Here is a 15,986-nt window from a genome sequence, read left to right on the forward strand (position 1 = left end):
GAATAGAGAACGGGGACAACGGGATAGATTTTCAATAATTTTATTCAAATACTGTTGTCCCCGTTAAACAGAAACGACAACGGGGACAACGGGATAAGTTTTTAATAATTTAATTCAAATCCCGATGTCCCCGTTAACGGGGATATGGATAACGGGGACAACAGGACTACACCATGAAATCAATACCAAAAAATCATACTTTTCATACTTATACCATTAGTGATTAACTGATTATGATGAGTATATTATAGCAATTTGTGCTTGATAATGGTAAAACTGATTATTATAGGCTTAACACAACTGAGTAAGTGCCTGCTGTAGTGGAGCGGTGCGGGAGGGGTGTAATGACGTGACGCGAGAGCTCAGTGATTCGTCAACTTGTCTCGCACCACTCCACTGCCGCAGGAGCCTACTCAGTTATGCATTATACCTATAGTAATAAATCTGATCTCCTGTCCTCTTTCCACAGTCTATTCTTTATCCCTATAGTGTGCATGTTAAGAGTGAAGCTAAAAGCTTGCAAAGAAGCTTCCAACATTTGAACTACAGTATGTGGCAGACAATAATTAACCTTTAGAAAGATAGTCGTTTTGTAGAGCATTGTCTCTGTCGTTGAGACCGACAAAACATCACAGGTGTGAGTGACAGAGACAACAGTCTACAAAGCCAAAATCTCATTCTAAAGGTTGACGTGCATTATTTTCTGCCACATACAGTAATATCATTATCATCATCAGCCTGTGGACGTCCACTGTTGGACATAGGCCTTCCCTAAAGAGCGCCACCACACCCGGTCCTCAGCCTTCCTCATCCAGCCACAATATCATTATCAAATTATCAATATTCTATGTGCTAATAATAATTAATAAATTAGTACCTATAAGTCCCGCAAATTGCTATTGCGCTGGAACCATGTCTCATTAACATCGAAATGACGTCATTTTGACGTCAGCCGAAATAAAAATATACTATCATCTCGAAACTTCAGTCTAGTGCTGACGTCACTAAAATGGCGGCCACACGTATTAGCAATTTGCGGACTTGTACTTTCATATGGCATAAATAATACATAATAATGATATTTGAAGTTGTATTATTTATTGTTCCTTTGTTGAAATTACGAAGGTCAAACTGTGTGACTAAAGTGTAAGATGATACTGCAAAGTGTCAGAGAATTTGAAACCAACCTTGAGGATTTGATGCAAAATGTCACCTTTGGCAAAATTTTGATGCAATGCAAGGCCAAATTATGATCTCATAAATCCACGCCGACAAAGTTGAGAGCTTGTATTGAAAAAATTGAGAGAGCAGCTATTATTTATGTCAGTCAAACAAAAAATTCTAGTTAATTTAGTGATACTTTATTTTAGGGTAAAGCCAATAGACAGACAGGCGCCACAAACATGAACGACGAGAGTAGCAGATCACATTCCATCTTCCAAATTGTAAGTATAACACTTTCTTCTTTCTTGTCTTCTCTATGGGTATTTGTACTGACTTTCTTCTTTGTCAGAGTTCAATTGAAATGCGTCACATGATTATTATTAATTCAAAATCTAGTCGTCGTCATTTCGACTAAATAACACAATAGATAGGTAGATAAATCGCCATTTAGCGTGACAATCCTGTGAGCATGATGGGGCCCAGGGTCACAGGGTCAGGGCCGGGCATCCTTAGGTGACCCTGAGCCTCAGATTGATTAGGTAATATTATAGTTATTACTATTAGATCAAAGACGATGCTGTTTTAGATACTAATTAATTAGAATTTTATTTTGACGTTAAAAAAAACATTTATTTCAATACTGATACTGTGAAAATGATTTTTTTAACTGGCTTCCCAGCTCTGGGTTGTAGCCCTTTCGAGCCTGCGAATTAGAGCGTGAACTGTTACAGACGATAGAGTCCCGGGAGCACATCTCAGGCGAGGAGGAGGTGGGGTCAGTGAACGTGTCGCAGCTGAACCTCGTGGACCTAGCCGGGTCGGAGCGCGCGGGGCAGACGGGCGCCACGGGGCTGCGGTTCAAGGAGGGCACGCACATCAACAAGTCCTTGTCCGTACTCGCTCTAGTCATCAAACAGCTGTCTGAGGACCCCAATAAGTAAGCTTCTGCGGTCCCTTTATTTACCTCTTTAGCACACCGATGCAATGAAAAAAAAATCCTGTCAGTTGTATATTTATTTATAACTAGATGATGCCCGCGACTTCATCCGCGTTGATTTGAGTTTTTGAAAACCCTGTGGGAACTAGCCTATATCTTCTCCGGGGTGTAAGCTAGCTCTGTACCAAATTTCATCAAAATCGATTAAATTGTTTGCCCGTGAAAAGCTAGCAGACAGACAGACACTTTCGCATTTATAATATTGGTATGGAAGATATGGCGGTGCCATCCACGTTGCAAGTTCAGATTGGAGTACTTTATTTTGCGATCACTGTAATCGCCCAGGAACGTTTCTCAGAAAATACGTCTAATTTTTTTTTCAGGCATGCAAACTATCGCGACAGTAAACTGACGCGTATCTTGCAAAATTCCCTCGGAGGTAATGCGAAGACCGGTATTATATGTGCCGTGACGCCCGCCGCTCTCGAGGAGACCATATCGACGTTGCAGTACGTGTTGACTATTGTTATACTCTATCCACCGAAACAAGTTAGGGTTATAGGGCTCTTTGTTACGTAGTCTTCTTCTTCTAAATATATAAAAGGAATAGGTGACTGACTGACTGACTGATCTATCAACGCACAGCTCAAACTACTTGACGGATCGTGCTGTAATTTGGCATGCAGATAGCTATTATGACGTAAGCATCCGCTAAGAAAGGATTTTTGAAAACTCAACCCCTAAGGGAGTGAAATAGGGGTTTAAAACTTGTGTAATCCACGTGGACGAAGTCGCGAGCATAAGCTAGTCCCATACAAATGACAAACACAAAAGTCTCAGTAGTTAAGTAACAGAGAGAGCGCTATACCTACTAACTTCTGTCCGTGGATAGAGTATAGGATGAGTTCGAAATAAAATTGTTTCAGATTTGCTAACAGAGCGAAATCTGTCAAGAACACGCCGGCAGTGAATGCCGTAGCGACAGACGCTACGATGATTCAGTCGCTCACCAAACAGCTATCGTCCCTCAAAACGCAATTGGAGAGTAAAAAGAATGTTGAGGTAAATACGGCTCTATACATCATCATCATCATCAACCGATAGACGTCCACTGCTGGACATAGGTCTCTTGTAGGGACTTCCCTTCATAAATGTTTTAAAATTGTTTACAGCAAGTCAACTCCGATCTACAAAAGCGTATAGAGAATCTCGAGCGACTAATACTGAACGGGTTTGGTGAGAGGAGCAACACAGATATGCTGGGTGGGGCACGACGCAAGCTGCTGCAGCCGCGACGGGTGACCATCTCCACGCTGCATTCCATACAGGAACAGGAGGACCCTGTGCCGACTGTGCCCAGGTTCTGCACTCCCAGCCTCAAATACAAGTGAGTTGTGTACTGCACGACCTTGCTCACAGCAGCAACACAGACATGCGAGGAGGTGCCCGGCGCAAGCTGCAGCAGCCGCGGCGGGTGACTATCTCTACGCTGCATCCCATACAGGAGGAACTTGTACCCACTGTGCCCAGGTTCTGCACTCCCAGTCTCAAATACAAGTGAGTTGTGTACTGCACGAGCTTGCTCACAGCAGCAACACAGACATGCGAGGCGGCGCGCGGCGCAAGCTGCAGCAGCCGCGGCGGGTGACCGTCTCTACGCTGCATCCCACACAGGAGGAACTTGTACCCACCACTGTGCCCAGGTTCTGCACTCCCAGTCTCAAATATAAGTGAGTTGTGTACTGCACGAGCTTGCTCAGAGCAGCAATACAGACTTGCGAGGCGGTGCGCGGCGCAAGCTGCAGCAGCCGCGGCGGGTGACCATCTCCACGCTGCATCCCATACAGGAGGACACTGTGCCCAGGTTCTGCACTCCCTCATCGGAGACATCGGACACATTCTATCGTCATCGATGTGATGACTGCATCACCACTTACGACTTCTATCGGAATAAAAACAAAACAGGCAGACACACAGACACTCTTTCGTATCTATAATATTTATAGTAAGGTTTAGATGAAATTTTATAAACCAGAAACTTTTTCGTTTCAAATTTAAAAAAAGTGTTATTTTGTAGAAGAAAATCACTGTCAGAGAATAATTTAGAAAAGCTGACACTGACAACATAAATTTTCATCTCATTCAAACCGGAAAAGTTGCGAATTTAAATTTTATAATTGGTAAGCGTTAGATTTATAAATAATGTATGAGATTTTAGGTGCGAATGGGAAATTAGGTGTTATGATATTTCATGTGCGAATATCATTATGTTTGAGATAAGACTAACAATTTTACGTATCGTTAGTCCTCGGTTCACTTTGATTGAGACCTAATAAATGGCTAATATAATTAGTTTTACTTGTCTTTGGCCGAGACAGATAGGAATAATTAAATCAGGATGTAAAGAGTACTTGGAAACAAAACATATAAACGTATACGTACGTAACTCTCTGTTACGTACCCATACAAATGATAGAGCCAAACAGAGAACGCGCTATATTAACGCGTTATAGTACAAGAATGGTTTCAGAGTACTGATGGGGTTACCGCGCTGGTGCAGTGCATCACAGATGTTTGTGGAGGCTCACAATGATGATTTTTACGGCATTATGAGAAAAAGAGCTGCATCAGTGATGAGCAGAGTGCGCGGGAGCTCTGACAGTATTCTGAGAACATTAACTGCGAATTGGGAAAACCCTTTTATGAAGCACTGGGTGTACATACACATGAACACCCAGTGGTCAAGGGGGTACATGAATTTATTAAGATAATTTAAATAAATAAGAACTGTAATCTAATTAAGTTACTAACATAGTTAATAAGGTCTACTGTTACTAACAAATTATGGGTGAAATATCTGAAGTAAATGTTTTAGCTGATGCCCGCGACTTCGTCCGCGTGGATTTAGATTTTTGACAATCCCGTGGGTACTCTGGTTTTCCGGGATAAAAGTAGCTTATGTCATTCTCCAAGTCTTTATTTTTTTTTTTTTTTATTCTATTAGATAAATAGCCAACGATAAATTGTAACAACATTCACAAATATTAAAAACATGTCACAAACAATTCCAGTCTACTACAATCATCAGTAACAGGCATATACAGCATTACGTAAGTCTCCGGTTCTGTTAACAATAAGATACCTACATTACAAACTTTTGCAAACTTAACACTAACCACGAATTAATACATATACAATATATATAATATTGACTATACCCATGCAAAAAATCAGGTCAATCCGTTGCGACGTGAATGAAGGACAAACCAATAAACCAACAAACAAACACACTTTCGCATTTATAATAAGGGTAGGTACTGATTTCATTCCGCGGATAGGGTATAGTATATGGTTGCCTATGGTATATGGTTGGTAGTTAGGGTGCCTAAGTGGATTATTTGTCATTCGTATTGCAGTCCTATGACATTGCACACCGTGCCGGAGGTCACACGGAACCAGAATACGTCGAGCCTCAGCAGCGTTGACGAGGAGCCGCGCCTCATCACGCCGCCACCCAACAACAGGAAAGTCACGAGCAGCGACGAAATTATTGAACTAGGTTTGTCCAAACACAGCTGTACACAATTAAAAATAAAAAAATATTTTTCATTACACCCATTCGAAAAACAATCATTGGCATTAGGGTTTAGCGGGAACAAAATTCTATAGATATATTCTATATCTGACTCAACCACTTGTTCGGAATTAAAATTCTACTGAGAAGAGCCGGCAATAAACTCCACAGTTGCTCTTTTTAAACTATAAAAGTAACAATATGTAAAGCCTGTCAAGAAATATAAAAAACTTGCTCTGGGGTAAACTATATGGTCTATGACCACTAAGTAAAAGGTCTTGTTTAAATTAGTTCCACAGGTTTTCCGCGATAAAGCGAGGTGTTTTATTTTTCTGGTCAGGCTTCAATACAACTACACCATATCTTGTTACTAATGAATCAATTGTGTGTGATTTTACACACAGTTTTTTATTGCGATTTAGTTACTGATACCGAATACTGGACCCTCGGTCGGGGGTCTTAGAAAGTTGCTGCAACTCTGTGAGGAGTATGCCGGGATGAATGGACTCAGTTACAACTCTAATAAAAGTGTGTTCCTTGTTTTCAGGGGAAAAAACAAAATAACTACTTTAATACCAAAAATACAACTATGTGGTAATCCCCTGAAGCAAGTGACTGAGTTCAAGTATCTCGGACATGTAGTAACCGACAGCCTGAGGGACGACAGTGACATGGAACGTGAGCGCCGGGCTCTGTCGGTCCGAGGCAATATGTTGGCCCGCAGATTTGCGCGATGTACTGGACAGGTAAAGCTGACCTTATTTAGGGCTTACTGCCAGTCATTTTATACATGCAGTCTGTGGACGAACTACACGCAGCGGACCTACAGTGCCCTGCGCGTTCAATACAACAATGTGCTGAGGGCGGTGCTGAGGAAGCCTCGCCACTGCAGTGCGTCGGCAATGTTTGCGGATGCTCGCGTGGATGATTTCTACGCGATCATGCGCAAACGTGCCGCGTCCATGATGAGCAGGCTGTTGAGGAGTACCAACACTCCTCAGCGCATTGTCCATGAAATTGGATAGCCCTCTCTGGAGGTGCTGGAGTGGTGCGCACATAGGTGCAAAGAGACCCCCTCGGGCATTGTAAATAGGATTAGTTTTAATTTTAGTAGAATTAGTTGTTAAGTTAAGTTTAAGCTAGTAATAAGTAGGTACTAACATAGGTTAAGGAATTGTTTCTGTACTAACACACAATTATGGGTGTACTTATGCCTGAAATAAAAGTTTATTTATTTATTTAAAATGCCGAACATTTAATCAAGTCAATTTGTCACCATTCCCTTGCTTCGCTGTTAGGTAATGCAATTTTTTTTTCAACATTACAATATGTTTTTTAGATAGTGACGATGACAAGTCAATAGACGTACAAACCTGCTCGCCCTATCACGGATGCTATCGTAAGTCAATATTGAATGTCCTGTACCTATACATATTATACATTATAGGGAAATAAATCTATACTAATATTTTAAAGAGGTAAAGTTTGTAAGTTTGTTTGTAGGAAGTAATCTCTGGAATTACTGAACTGATTTTAAAAACTCTTTCATTCGCTACATTATTCCTGAGTAACATAGGCGATATTTTATTTTCAAACAAATTCCTACCAAAATTCTAATTCTATAAGGGTCCTAGAGGTGCCACAACAACACTATAGTAAAAATATCGCCGGCCACAGAATTGTATGACAAAGCGTAGTTCCATAATTCGTACATATAATCAAAATATTATTTGATTTCAGAATCATCAAAAACACCGCCTTGTATATTAAGAAAGAATGCTAAACTAGCTGAAAAGAATTATAAAGACATAGTGGAATTGACAGAAAGAGAGAAACTTTACACCCCCAACGTAGTAAGTGTATATAATATCATAAGAAAATTATGATTTCATGAAAGTATAATAATATGATATTTATAATACTTCGTTAAATAAATTACAGCATTGTCAGTACTAAGACTCATTTGATTTATTATTGAAATGTTTCTTTCTTGCCAGGTTGAACTAATGGAGAATTTAGAAAATAAATCATTAATAATTGCTAATCTTGAGGAAAAAATAATTAAACTCGATGATCTCAGTAGAGAAAAAGACAAAGAAATGGAAAGATTAAAGAGTAAGATCAGCGAAGCAGATCAGCAAATAAAAGACATCGCCTCTGCTAAGGTACGCAGGCAAACTGTCATTGCTGTGTATTTTCATTCTTAGTGTTTTTGATATTACTTAAATATAAAAAAATCTAACTGAAATCTATGATTTTAGACTAGTTTGGAAATAGCCTGCAAAGACTACACTACGAAACTAACCGACTGGGAAGTAAGCTACGAAACATTACAAAAAAAGGCTAAAACAAGAGAAGAAGAACTCCTTTCTCTTTTGCAGGAGCATGAAAAGAAAAAGAAAAATGAAAAAATAGGTTTGTGTATGCCTTGGCTGACCTTTGTTTATTTAATATTACTCTATGGAATTTAACTTATTAATTATATATTTTTAACATTCAGGTAAAATATCGTCAAAAGCTTTAGGAAAAGAGCTAGTACACTTTATGGACCTATCTAGAGATATATCTTTAGTCAATAGTGATAACGAAAACAGTATTATAAATATAGAAGAAATGCATTTGAATCCTGTAATACGTACAAACAACGATTTAGAAACTAAGTTACGGCTTAAAGATCAGACTATTATGGAGTTAGAAGCTAATTTACACGTACAACTTCTTAAAATAGATAGTTTAGAAAACACAAATAAACAATTCCAAGAAATGATTTGTGATTTTAAAGACAAAATTTCTGTTCTTGAAAACGAAAATACCTCACAAATATTGAAAATAGATCATTTAAATCGGACCATTAAAAGTCAAAAGTCAGCCAACGAAAAGGCAATGGCTGATATTGAATCATACGGTAATATAATTAAAGAATTGAAAGTTAAATTATCTAACAAAGAAGATACAACGACAACCCAAGTAAGCGATAGTGATCTAGAAACTATGATATCAAATGAAGAATTGTTCATTGCTAACAACGAAAATATGAAAAATATTATACAAACTCTTAAGACAGCTTTGCATTTACGTAATGAAGAGATAAAGAAACTACAATCATCTCTTGATAAAGAAAGTACTCACGATTTCAAGACTTTGGAGGAGCAACTCGAAAGTAAGAAAAGAGAAATTTCTTTACTGGTTAAAGAAATTGAATCTTTGAAAGAAGATCACATACAAGAGGTTAATAATTTTATACTGACTAAAAATAATTTATTAAGTGTAGAACAACAAATGAAAACACAGCTGTTAGAACTTCAGGCAACAAAAGATAAAGAAACTGAAGTACATTTAGTTGAAATGGCGAATTTAACAAAATGTAAAGAGGACTTGACGTCCGAACTAATGAAAAAAGAACATGATAATGAAACACTTCAAAGCGAAATAAACAAGTTATCCCGAGAAGTTTGTACACTAAAAAATGATAATAGAACTAAAGATAACATAATTACTGAGTTACGAAAGGAGAAAAAGGTATCGCATGAAAATCTAGAACGAGTAACTTCACAGTTAGGCAATCTAATAGTTCTACTGTCAGGAAAAGTTTTAGAAGTTCCACAAATGATAGACAATTTAGTATCTGCTTTCGGAACTTTGACTGACAATTTAACGTCTTTGGAAGCTATTGCCAAAGAAATAATAAAAGAAAAGAACGATCTACGTGTTTTAGTTGAACACCATCAAAAAACTTTCATTAAGATAAAGTCGCAGATTGACGATCTTGATAATTGTGTAGATGCTTTTTATAAAGATGGTGAATGTTTGAGCACCATGATTCTTAAAAATAATAGCAGCAACAGGAATCTTCAAGATGGTTCCCATGAAAACATAGAATTAAAAATCGGCGATCTTGTGGATAAAATAAAAACAACACTTGAATGTCTTAATAAAAGTGCACAAAATAAAGACATTGAAATAAATAATATAAAGGTCAAGTTTGAGTCTCAACTTGTCACGGAAAACACAAAACATTTAGAACAAATTCAAAAAATTGCAGAAAGTCGAAAAGGATTACTCGTCGACCTTTTACAGAAAGCTAATGAAATGGCTTCACAATTCAACATTGATACTGGTTATTCAAGCCAGATTGAAAGCGACGTTGAGGGCAGGTTATATGATCAAATAACTTTAACTTTTGATACCATTGCTAACAATATATTGATATTAAAATCAAAACAGGCAATAGAATTTGATACTGTACAAGAAATTTTGTCTGAAGCAAAGAAGGAAATTCTTAAGCTCACAGAAGAAAACCGTAAAATGTTACAAGACATTTCTAATTTAGAAAAAAACAATGCTGATTTATCTGCTGAGATAAAAAATATTCAGAGTGAAAGTAAAATGTTGAAAATAGATTTAATAGGAAGTAATACGATTATCAACGAATTGGGTAATGACTTAATATCAAAAAAGAATGAAATTGAAATTATAGAAAATAAAACTAAAGAATGGAAGGACAAGTTTAGAGAGCATGAATCTTTAACAAAAGAACAAATAATAATGTTAGAATTAGAAAACACTGAACTAAAAACAAAGTGCTCAGAGATGAAGATGCAATATATACAAAGTGGTCCAACCCCAAAAGCAAATCTTGCAACTGGTGATCAAAAATGTATTTCAATGCAATCTTTAGATTCTCCTCCTAGCCTTTTAACTATATGTTGCAATAGAATAATTGAATCTATTCATTCTAATGAAAACATTAATTCGGAAAGTTCTTCTAGTACTAGTACAGAATTAAATTACACTTGCCAATGCGCAGAACTAACGACAGATTTAAATATGCTACAAGAAGAAAATTGTAAATTAAAAACCAGAATTGAACAGTTGGAAAACACGAACGATTGTCTTGTTAAAGAACAAAATGAGATTCAAAAAGAGGTACAGTTACTTGTAGAAAATACACAAGAGTTACAAAAAAAAGTAGCCAATCATCGCACTAACTTGTCCACTCTGACCGCCACTACTTACGCAGAAAATAAATCTTTAACCTCTCAAATAAAATTCTTACAACATCACCATAATCGCTTTCATAATGTATGCCAAAAAGATATTCCGGCCCTTAAAAATCAGTTACAGATTCTTATGACATTACTGAAATCGGAAAATATTTACAGACAAAACGAAAGCTTCAAACACTATTCCCTACCAAACTCAGATATTACTCCAACACATTCAAAATTCAAAAATGACTCTATTTCGGACTGCGATCTTTTAATGCTAGACACCAATATTTCTTTAACAACTTGTGACAATACATTAGTTGGCCATGATCAAACATGTTTAGATGTAACTCAGGTTTGTACGTATAACGAGGTAGCATGTCAGACTAGCTTGAATGAAATTACAAATTATGATTTGTTACTTTCTCAGATGGAAATTCAACCATTTGATTGTAAAAAAATACTAGATACCTTAGAATCTTTAAGGACAGAAAACAATAAATTACGAGATCTTGTGGATGGATATTCGAAAAGTAAGAAATCAAATATTGATGTGACTGATAAAGTCTGCAGTCCTATTAAAATATCAAATAGTTTAAACGAAACTGGACTTTCACTCAGCAACAATGAATCCATTGATTTATCTTGTAATTGTAATCATGAAGAAAATATTCAAATAATGGTGGATACGCATAAAAAAGAAATTACAACTATGACAAAAAAATTAAATGAACTTCAATCTCAAAAACAAGATATTGAGCTGAAATATCGTGATCTTACTTTAGAAGTTCCATCAACTGAGCTCCTAGTACAAAAGTTAAATGCTATAGAAAAAGAACACTGTATAAAACTAAGTGAAATAACAAAGATTTCACAAAGTTTAGTAAACAAAAATGAAAAAATAAGACATTTACAAGAGGAGAATGACATTCTATCTAATCAAGTAATGGAAACTATTTCTGAACTTGACGATTTAAAAAAGGAACATGATACATTGAAAGAAATGAATTCCCGACTTATGGAAAACTGTGCATCTTTGGAGATAAAGATAGACAACTCAAAGGATAATGATGAGAAAGAAATCACATGCACGGAATGCAAATTGAAAAATGAAGTCATAACAAGTTTAAAAAATAAATTAGCTTCAGAGCCGCAAATAAAATTGGATCGAAGTTATAGCGATTCCGATAGTTCATCCCGATGCAACAAAATCTGCAGTTTGCAAAATGAATTACATGCGGGTAAAGAAGACTGTATAGAATTAAAAGAGGAAGTAACCACAATCAAGAATCATTTAGACCGTAGCAATTTAACTATTAGTCATGTGATGGACTTAGATGATAATATTGAAAACTCTCACGTGTATTGCTATGATGATTTTGCAAACATCGATTCGCAAATAATTAAATGTGATATGCCAAGCATTACAGGAGAATCTTTAGGTATTTTTACTTTAGATAAAGAAAATTGTCTCAATTATTATGCTGAAAAAACGGGAGCTAATAAAGGAAGTCTTGCGAGTGACGTAAAATTAATAGATATAATGAAAAAGCTATATGAATATATAGAAGTTAAACATGCTAATGAAGTTGAAAATTTAGTAAATAAATTAAAAGACTTCGAAGAATCAAAAAAAGCATTACAAAAAACTCTACATGACATAAAAACGGAAAACTTAAGAGTCACAAAAGAATTAGAAGAAAAAAATTGCTATTTTGAAACCATGGCCAATGTCGTTACCCATGCAAGAAATAATATTACTATTCTGAGAGATGCACACAATCATCAGGACAGCCCTATTAATTTTAAAGACAATTTTTTGAAAGTAATAGATAAAGAGTTTGGATTTTCTAGTACAGTAGTCTTTGAATTAGTAATGCAACAGTTGCATCAAACCCATACAGCAGAAATGGAGAGTTTGAGAAACGATAATACAAAATTAGAAGATGATATACAACAAATAGTTAAAAGCCTCCAGAACGTTAACGAGAGTTGTACACTTTTAAAATCTCAACTGAATGAAAAAGAAAATGAATTTAATTTGTTACAAAAACAAAAAGAAGAAGTGCATAACATTAACGCTGCTGTAACTCTAGATATTGTCAAAATTGAAAAAGAGCTAAGAAATCAAATTATTAGTGGCTACAATGAACTTATAGAAAAAAATATTCTAAATGAAGAAATAGATTTATCATTACCAACGAAAAAACTTATAGAATTATTATTTGAGCTTACGTTGAACAAAATGAGTAACAATGAATTAATGTTAAAGGAAAAAAAAAATATTAGAGCTGAAGTAGATAAATTGAAATTACTCATAGATACAAAGGACACAGAATTACGCACACTCACTAATGAGCTGTCAAAAGTACAAGAAATAAACAAAACTATACAGTTAAATTTAACAAAAACAGAAGAAGAGCTTAACATACAAAAGTCTCAACTTGAACACTTGAATACAATTCATATAAAGAAACTTGAAGAAAATGATGTTAATACAAGATTAATAGATCACTTAACAATAGAAGTCAATGAATTAAAAGCAATGTTATTAAAGAAACAGGCTTTAGTTACATCTTTGGAAGCCAAACTCGAAGCTTATAATGAAAATCATCACTTAGAGAACGAACTGAAAATCTCACAATTATTGAATTCAATAACCGAGTTGGAAAAAAGAACTGAAAATCTAAAGTCTATAAATGAAACCATTGCAAAGGAAAAAGATAATTACGCAATGGAACTAGAAAAAGCATCTGCAGTAATCAAACAAAATAAAATTGATTTGGATGTGATGAAAGAAACTGTCAAGGAAAATTTAACTGTTACTGATAACCTGCGACGAGAATCCGAAACTTTGAAGCAAACCAAAGATACTTTGGCTGCGTTGAATAAGGAGCTACAGGAGCAAATACAAGGAAAATGTCAGAATTGTTCACGTTTGGAAATGAACATCAGAACACACGAAAAAACCGCAGAAGTTCAAAGCAGAATGATAAAAAGGTGCACACATCTATTTTAATTATAATATGTTTGAAGTATGGTATAAGTAAAATTTTTCGTTACACATTTTTACTTTGGTTTTAGACTTCAAAAACAGAAAGAAGAAGATGACAAATTAACTTGTGAGAAGGATTTGAAATTGGAGGAATTAACTCGGAAATACAAGTCGTTGGAGACTGACTATGAAAAATTAATGAATGATATGAAATCCTCTAGGGATGAGATTGAAATGCTAAGAAATGGGAAACTTTTGTTGGAGGTAAGTAGATATTGTTTCTATTAATCTCTACATAGTATTAAACAAAGTTGTTTCCCGCCGTCCGTCTCTCTATACGCTTAGATTTTTTTAAACTAAACAACTGATTTTTATTCGGTTTTCATCAATACATAGAGTGATTCAAGAGGAAGGTTTAAGAGGCGGTTTACAAATTTACGCTCCGCCATACGAACGAAGCCATTGCGTGGCTATTTATAGTAATTTAGAGTGATGTTTATAATTTTTTTACGCTTGATCAAATAAATAGATTGTTACCAAAACTATACAAATAGATTTGTTAAAGAACGTAGTTTATTTTGATATAAATTTTTGGTTGAATTTGTTTTATTCAATACAAAAAGTTGTCTTAAACTAGCCATATAATTCGTGAAAATTGGCAACAGTTCTTTTTTTTACCCAGTAATGTGATTAAAAATCCATATTCTAGTACATTATAAGCCAATAAGACTATATTTCTGATATTCAGGTATTTTTTTCCAGTAAATTAGATGATTTTCAAGGACAGATTTAGGGCTTCAAAGTTGAGTCTGTTATTTATTTAATTAAAACTAGGTGCGGGAGATTGGACACTACAAAATAAATAAAATAGATTTTGTAAATATGATACATTAAAGGTCAATACGAAAGATTGATTTATTTTAAACATGTATTCAATTACATGAAAGTTCGTCCTATGATGGTAAATTTGGAGCTTTAAATCTTAGAATTTCATAGTTCAAGCGATAGCTGGCCCTTAAATACGTATAGTTTTGTGTTCATTTGTTGAAATACGATAATAGTTCAAGATGTCGGCAGAAATCAAGCCGACTGAGAGCTTTCATCGGAAATGCTGTCTTATTCTTTTTTGAAATATTATAAAATACCCATACTGTATAGAAATACGATAGTTCTGTATATAAACTTCCTCATTGGTACAAACTGAGCTGAGTCAGTTGAGCTAATATTTTCACGATTACTTTTTGTGTGCTCACCCTGTTATTATTATTCATCAAAGGTTGTTAATGTGCGCGGCCTAATTAATATATTAAGTCTTTGGTCTCTTTCCTTTGTTTTAGGCTCGAATAACTGACTTGGAAGAGGAAGTGCAAAGCAACAAGCGCCGCCCGTCCCTTGAAGTGACTGAAACGGTCAGGCGCCGCCGGCAAAGCATTCACGACTCGAAACGAATGTTTTCCGAGGATAACGAAGGTTTGTGTGCGAAAATATATCTTTTTACTTCTCATGCTCGTAAAGTTCTTCAAACTTTTTAAATATGTTATTATTTTGATGTGATTTGTATCTAAATGCTTGTAAATTTGAAAGTTTGGTCTATTTGGTTAGGTTCTTTATAAACCGCTCAAACATTTACGGCTTTACAATATATGGATACTTTCACAGAGCAAGCTGTGTTGATATCTCATTCGATAACAGAAGATGTATTCATGGACGTGGATGGCAACAGCTCCAGTAGGAGCACGCCAGTATTCATGCAAAGAGGGTAAGTGATAATGTGAATCATTGACGCTGATTCTGTTGTCTTTCTCTAAACTAAATTTAGAGTATCTGCATCTTTTTCTTTTTAATATTGCTAAAAATGGACGGAATATGAATTATACATTTAAAGACTCTAAATATTAGTGCACGCTACTAAGGCCCAAGACATGGGTCTGCCCGCGAAATTCAAATTTAATTTGGTTTTTCACAATTTGTGAACGAATACGACAAAGTAGACTTATGGCATTCCAATTTCGCTCTTAGCAATATCATCTTCGCAGGTTTATATTAAAAATGTTTACTTGAAAGTGTCCAGTTTAAGAAATTAGTCAAAATAATGACTAATTTGTGGGTAGCTCACGTCAAACTGATTGTTTTAGTAGTTTTAAAAAGATGATGCGAACACTTTAAAATTTTCAGAATCAGTACCATTATCAACCCAATGCCGGCTCAATATGAGCATGGGTCTCCTAATTTTCAGAATCAGTACCATTATCAACCTAATGCCGGTTCACTATGAGCATGGGTCTCCTAATTTTCAGAATCAGTACCATTATCAACCCATTGCCGGCT

General features: G+C 35.6%; 1 protein-coding gene across 3 annotated transcripts in view; it reads left to right on the top strand.

Annotated features, from left to right (window-relative positions):
• Nucleotides 1-15,986, top strand: part of LOC117982831 (kinesin-related protein 4-like) — a 32,871-nt gene that overhangs the window by 4,795 nt on the left and 12,090 nt on the right. For 2 of the 3 annotated variants that reach the window (XM_034969264.2, XM_069499217.1), the window contains exons 4-17: nucleotides 1,371-1,445; nucleotides 1,896-2,101; nucleotides 2,485-2,610; nucleotides 3,028-3,163; nucleotides 3,274-3,488; nucleotides 5,518-5,660; nucleotides 7,015-7,074; nucleotides 7,416-7,528; nucleotides 7,673-7,840; nucleotides 7,937-8,090; nucleotides 8,176-13,663; nucleotides 13,748-13,922; nucleotides 14,996-15,128; nucleotides 15,318-15,417. In XM_034969264.2, coding sequence (XP_034825155.1) covers nucleotides 1,371-1,445; nucleotides 1,896-2,101; nucleotides 2,485-2,610; nucleotides 3,028-3,163; nucleotides 3,274-3,488; nucleotides 5,518-5,660; nucleotides 7,015-7,074; nucleotides 7,416-7,528; nucleotides 7,673-7,840; nucleotides 7,937-8,090; nucleotides 8,176-13,663; nucleotides 13,748-13,922; nucleotides 14,996-15,128; nucleotides 15,318-15,417 — 7,292 coding nt within the window. Of the gene's footprint in view, nucleotides 1-1,370; nucleotides 1,446-1,895; nucleotides 2,102-2,484; nucleotides 2,611-3,027; nucleotides 3,164-3,273; nucleotides 3,489-3,527; nucleotides 3,659-5,517; nucleotides 5,661-7,014; nucleotides 7,075-7,415; nucleotides 7,529-7,672; nucleotides 7,841-7,936; nucleotides 8,091-8,175; nucleotides 13,664-13,747; nucleotides 13,923-14,995; nucleotides 15,129-15,317; nucleotides 15,418-15,986 lie in introns of those variants that run through there. The other variant, XM_069499218.1, reaches the window with a different exon arrangement.

Source organism: Maniola hyperantus, chromosome 6, assembly GCF_902806685.2.
Source record: "Maniola hyperantus chromosome 6, iAphHyp1.2, whole genome shotgun sequence".
In the NCBI taxonomy this organism is placed as follows: Eukaryota; Metazoa; Arthropoda; class Insecta; order Lepidoptera; family Nymphalidae; genus Maniola; species Maniola hyperantus.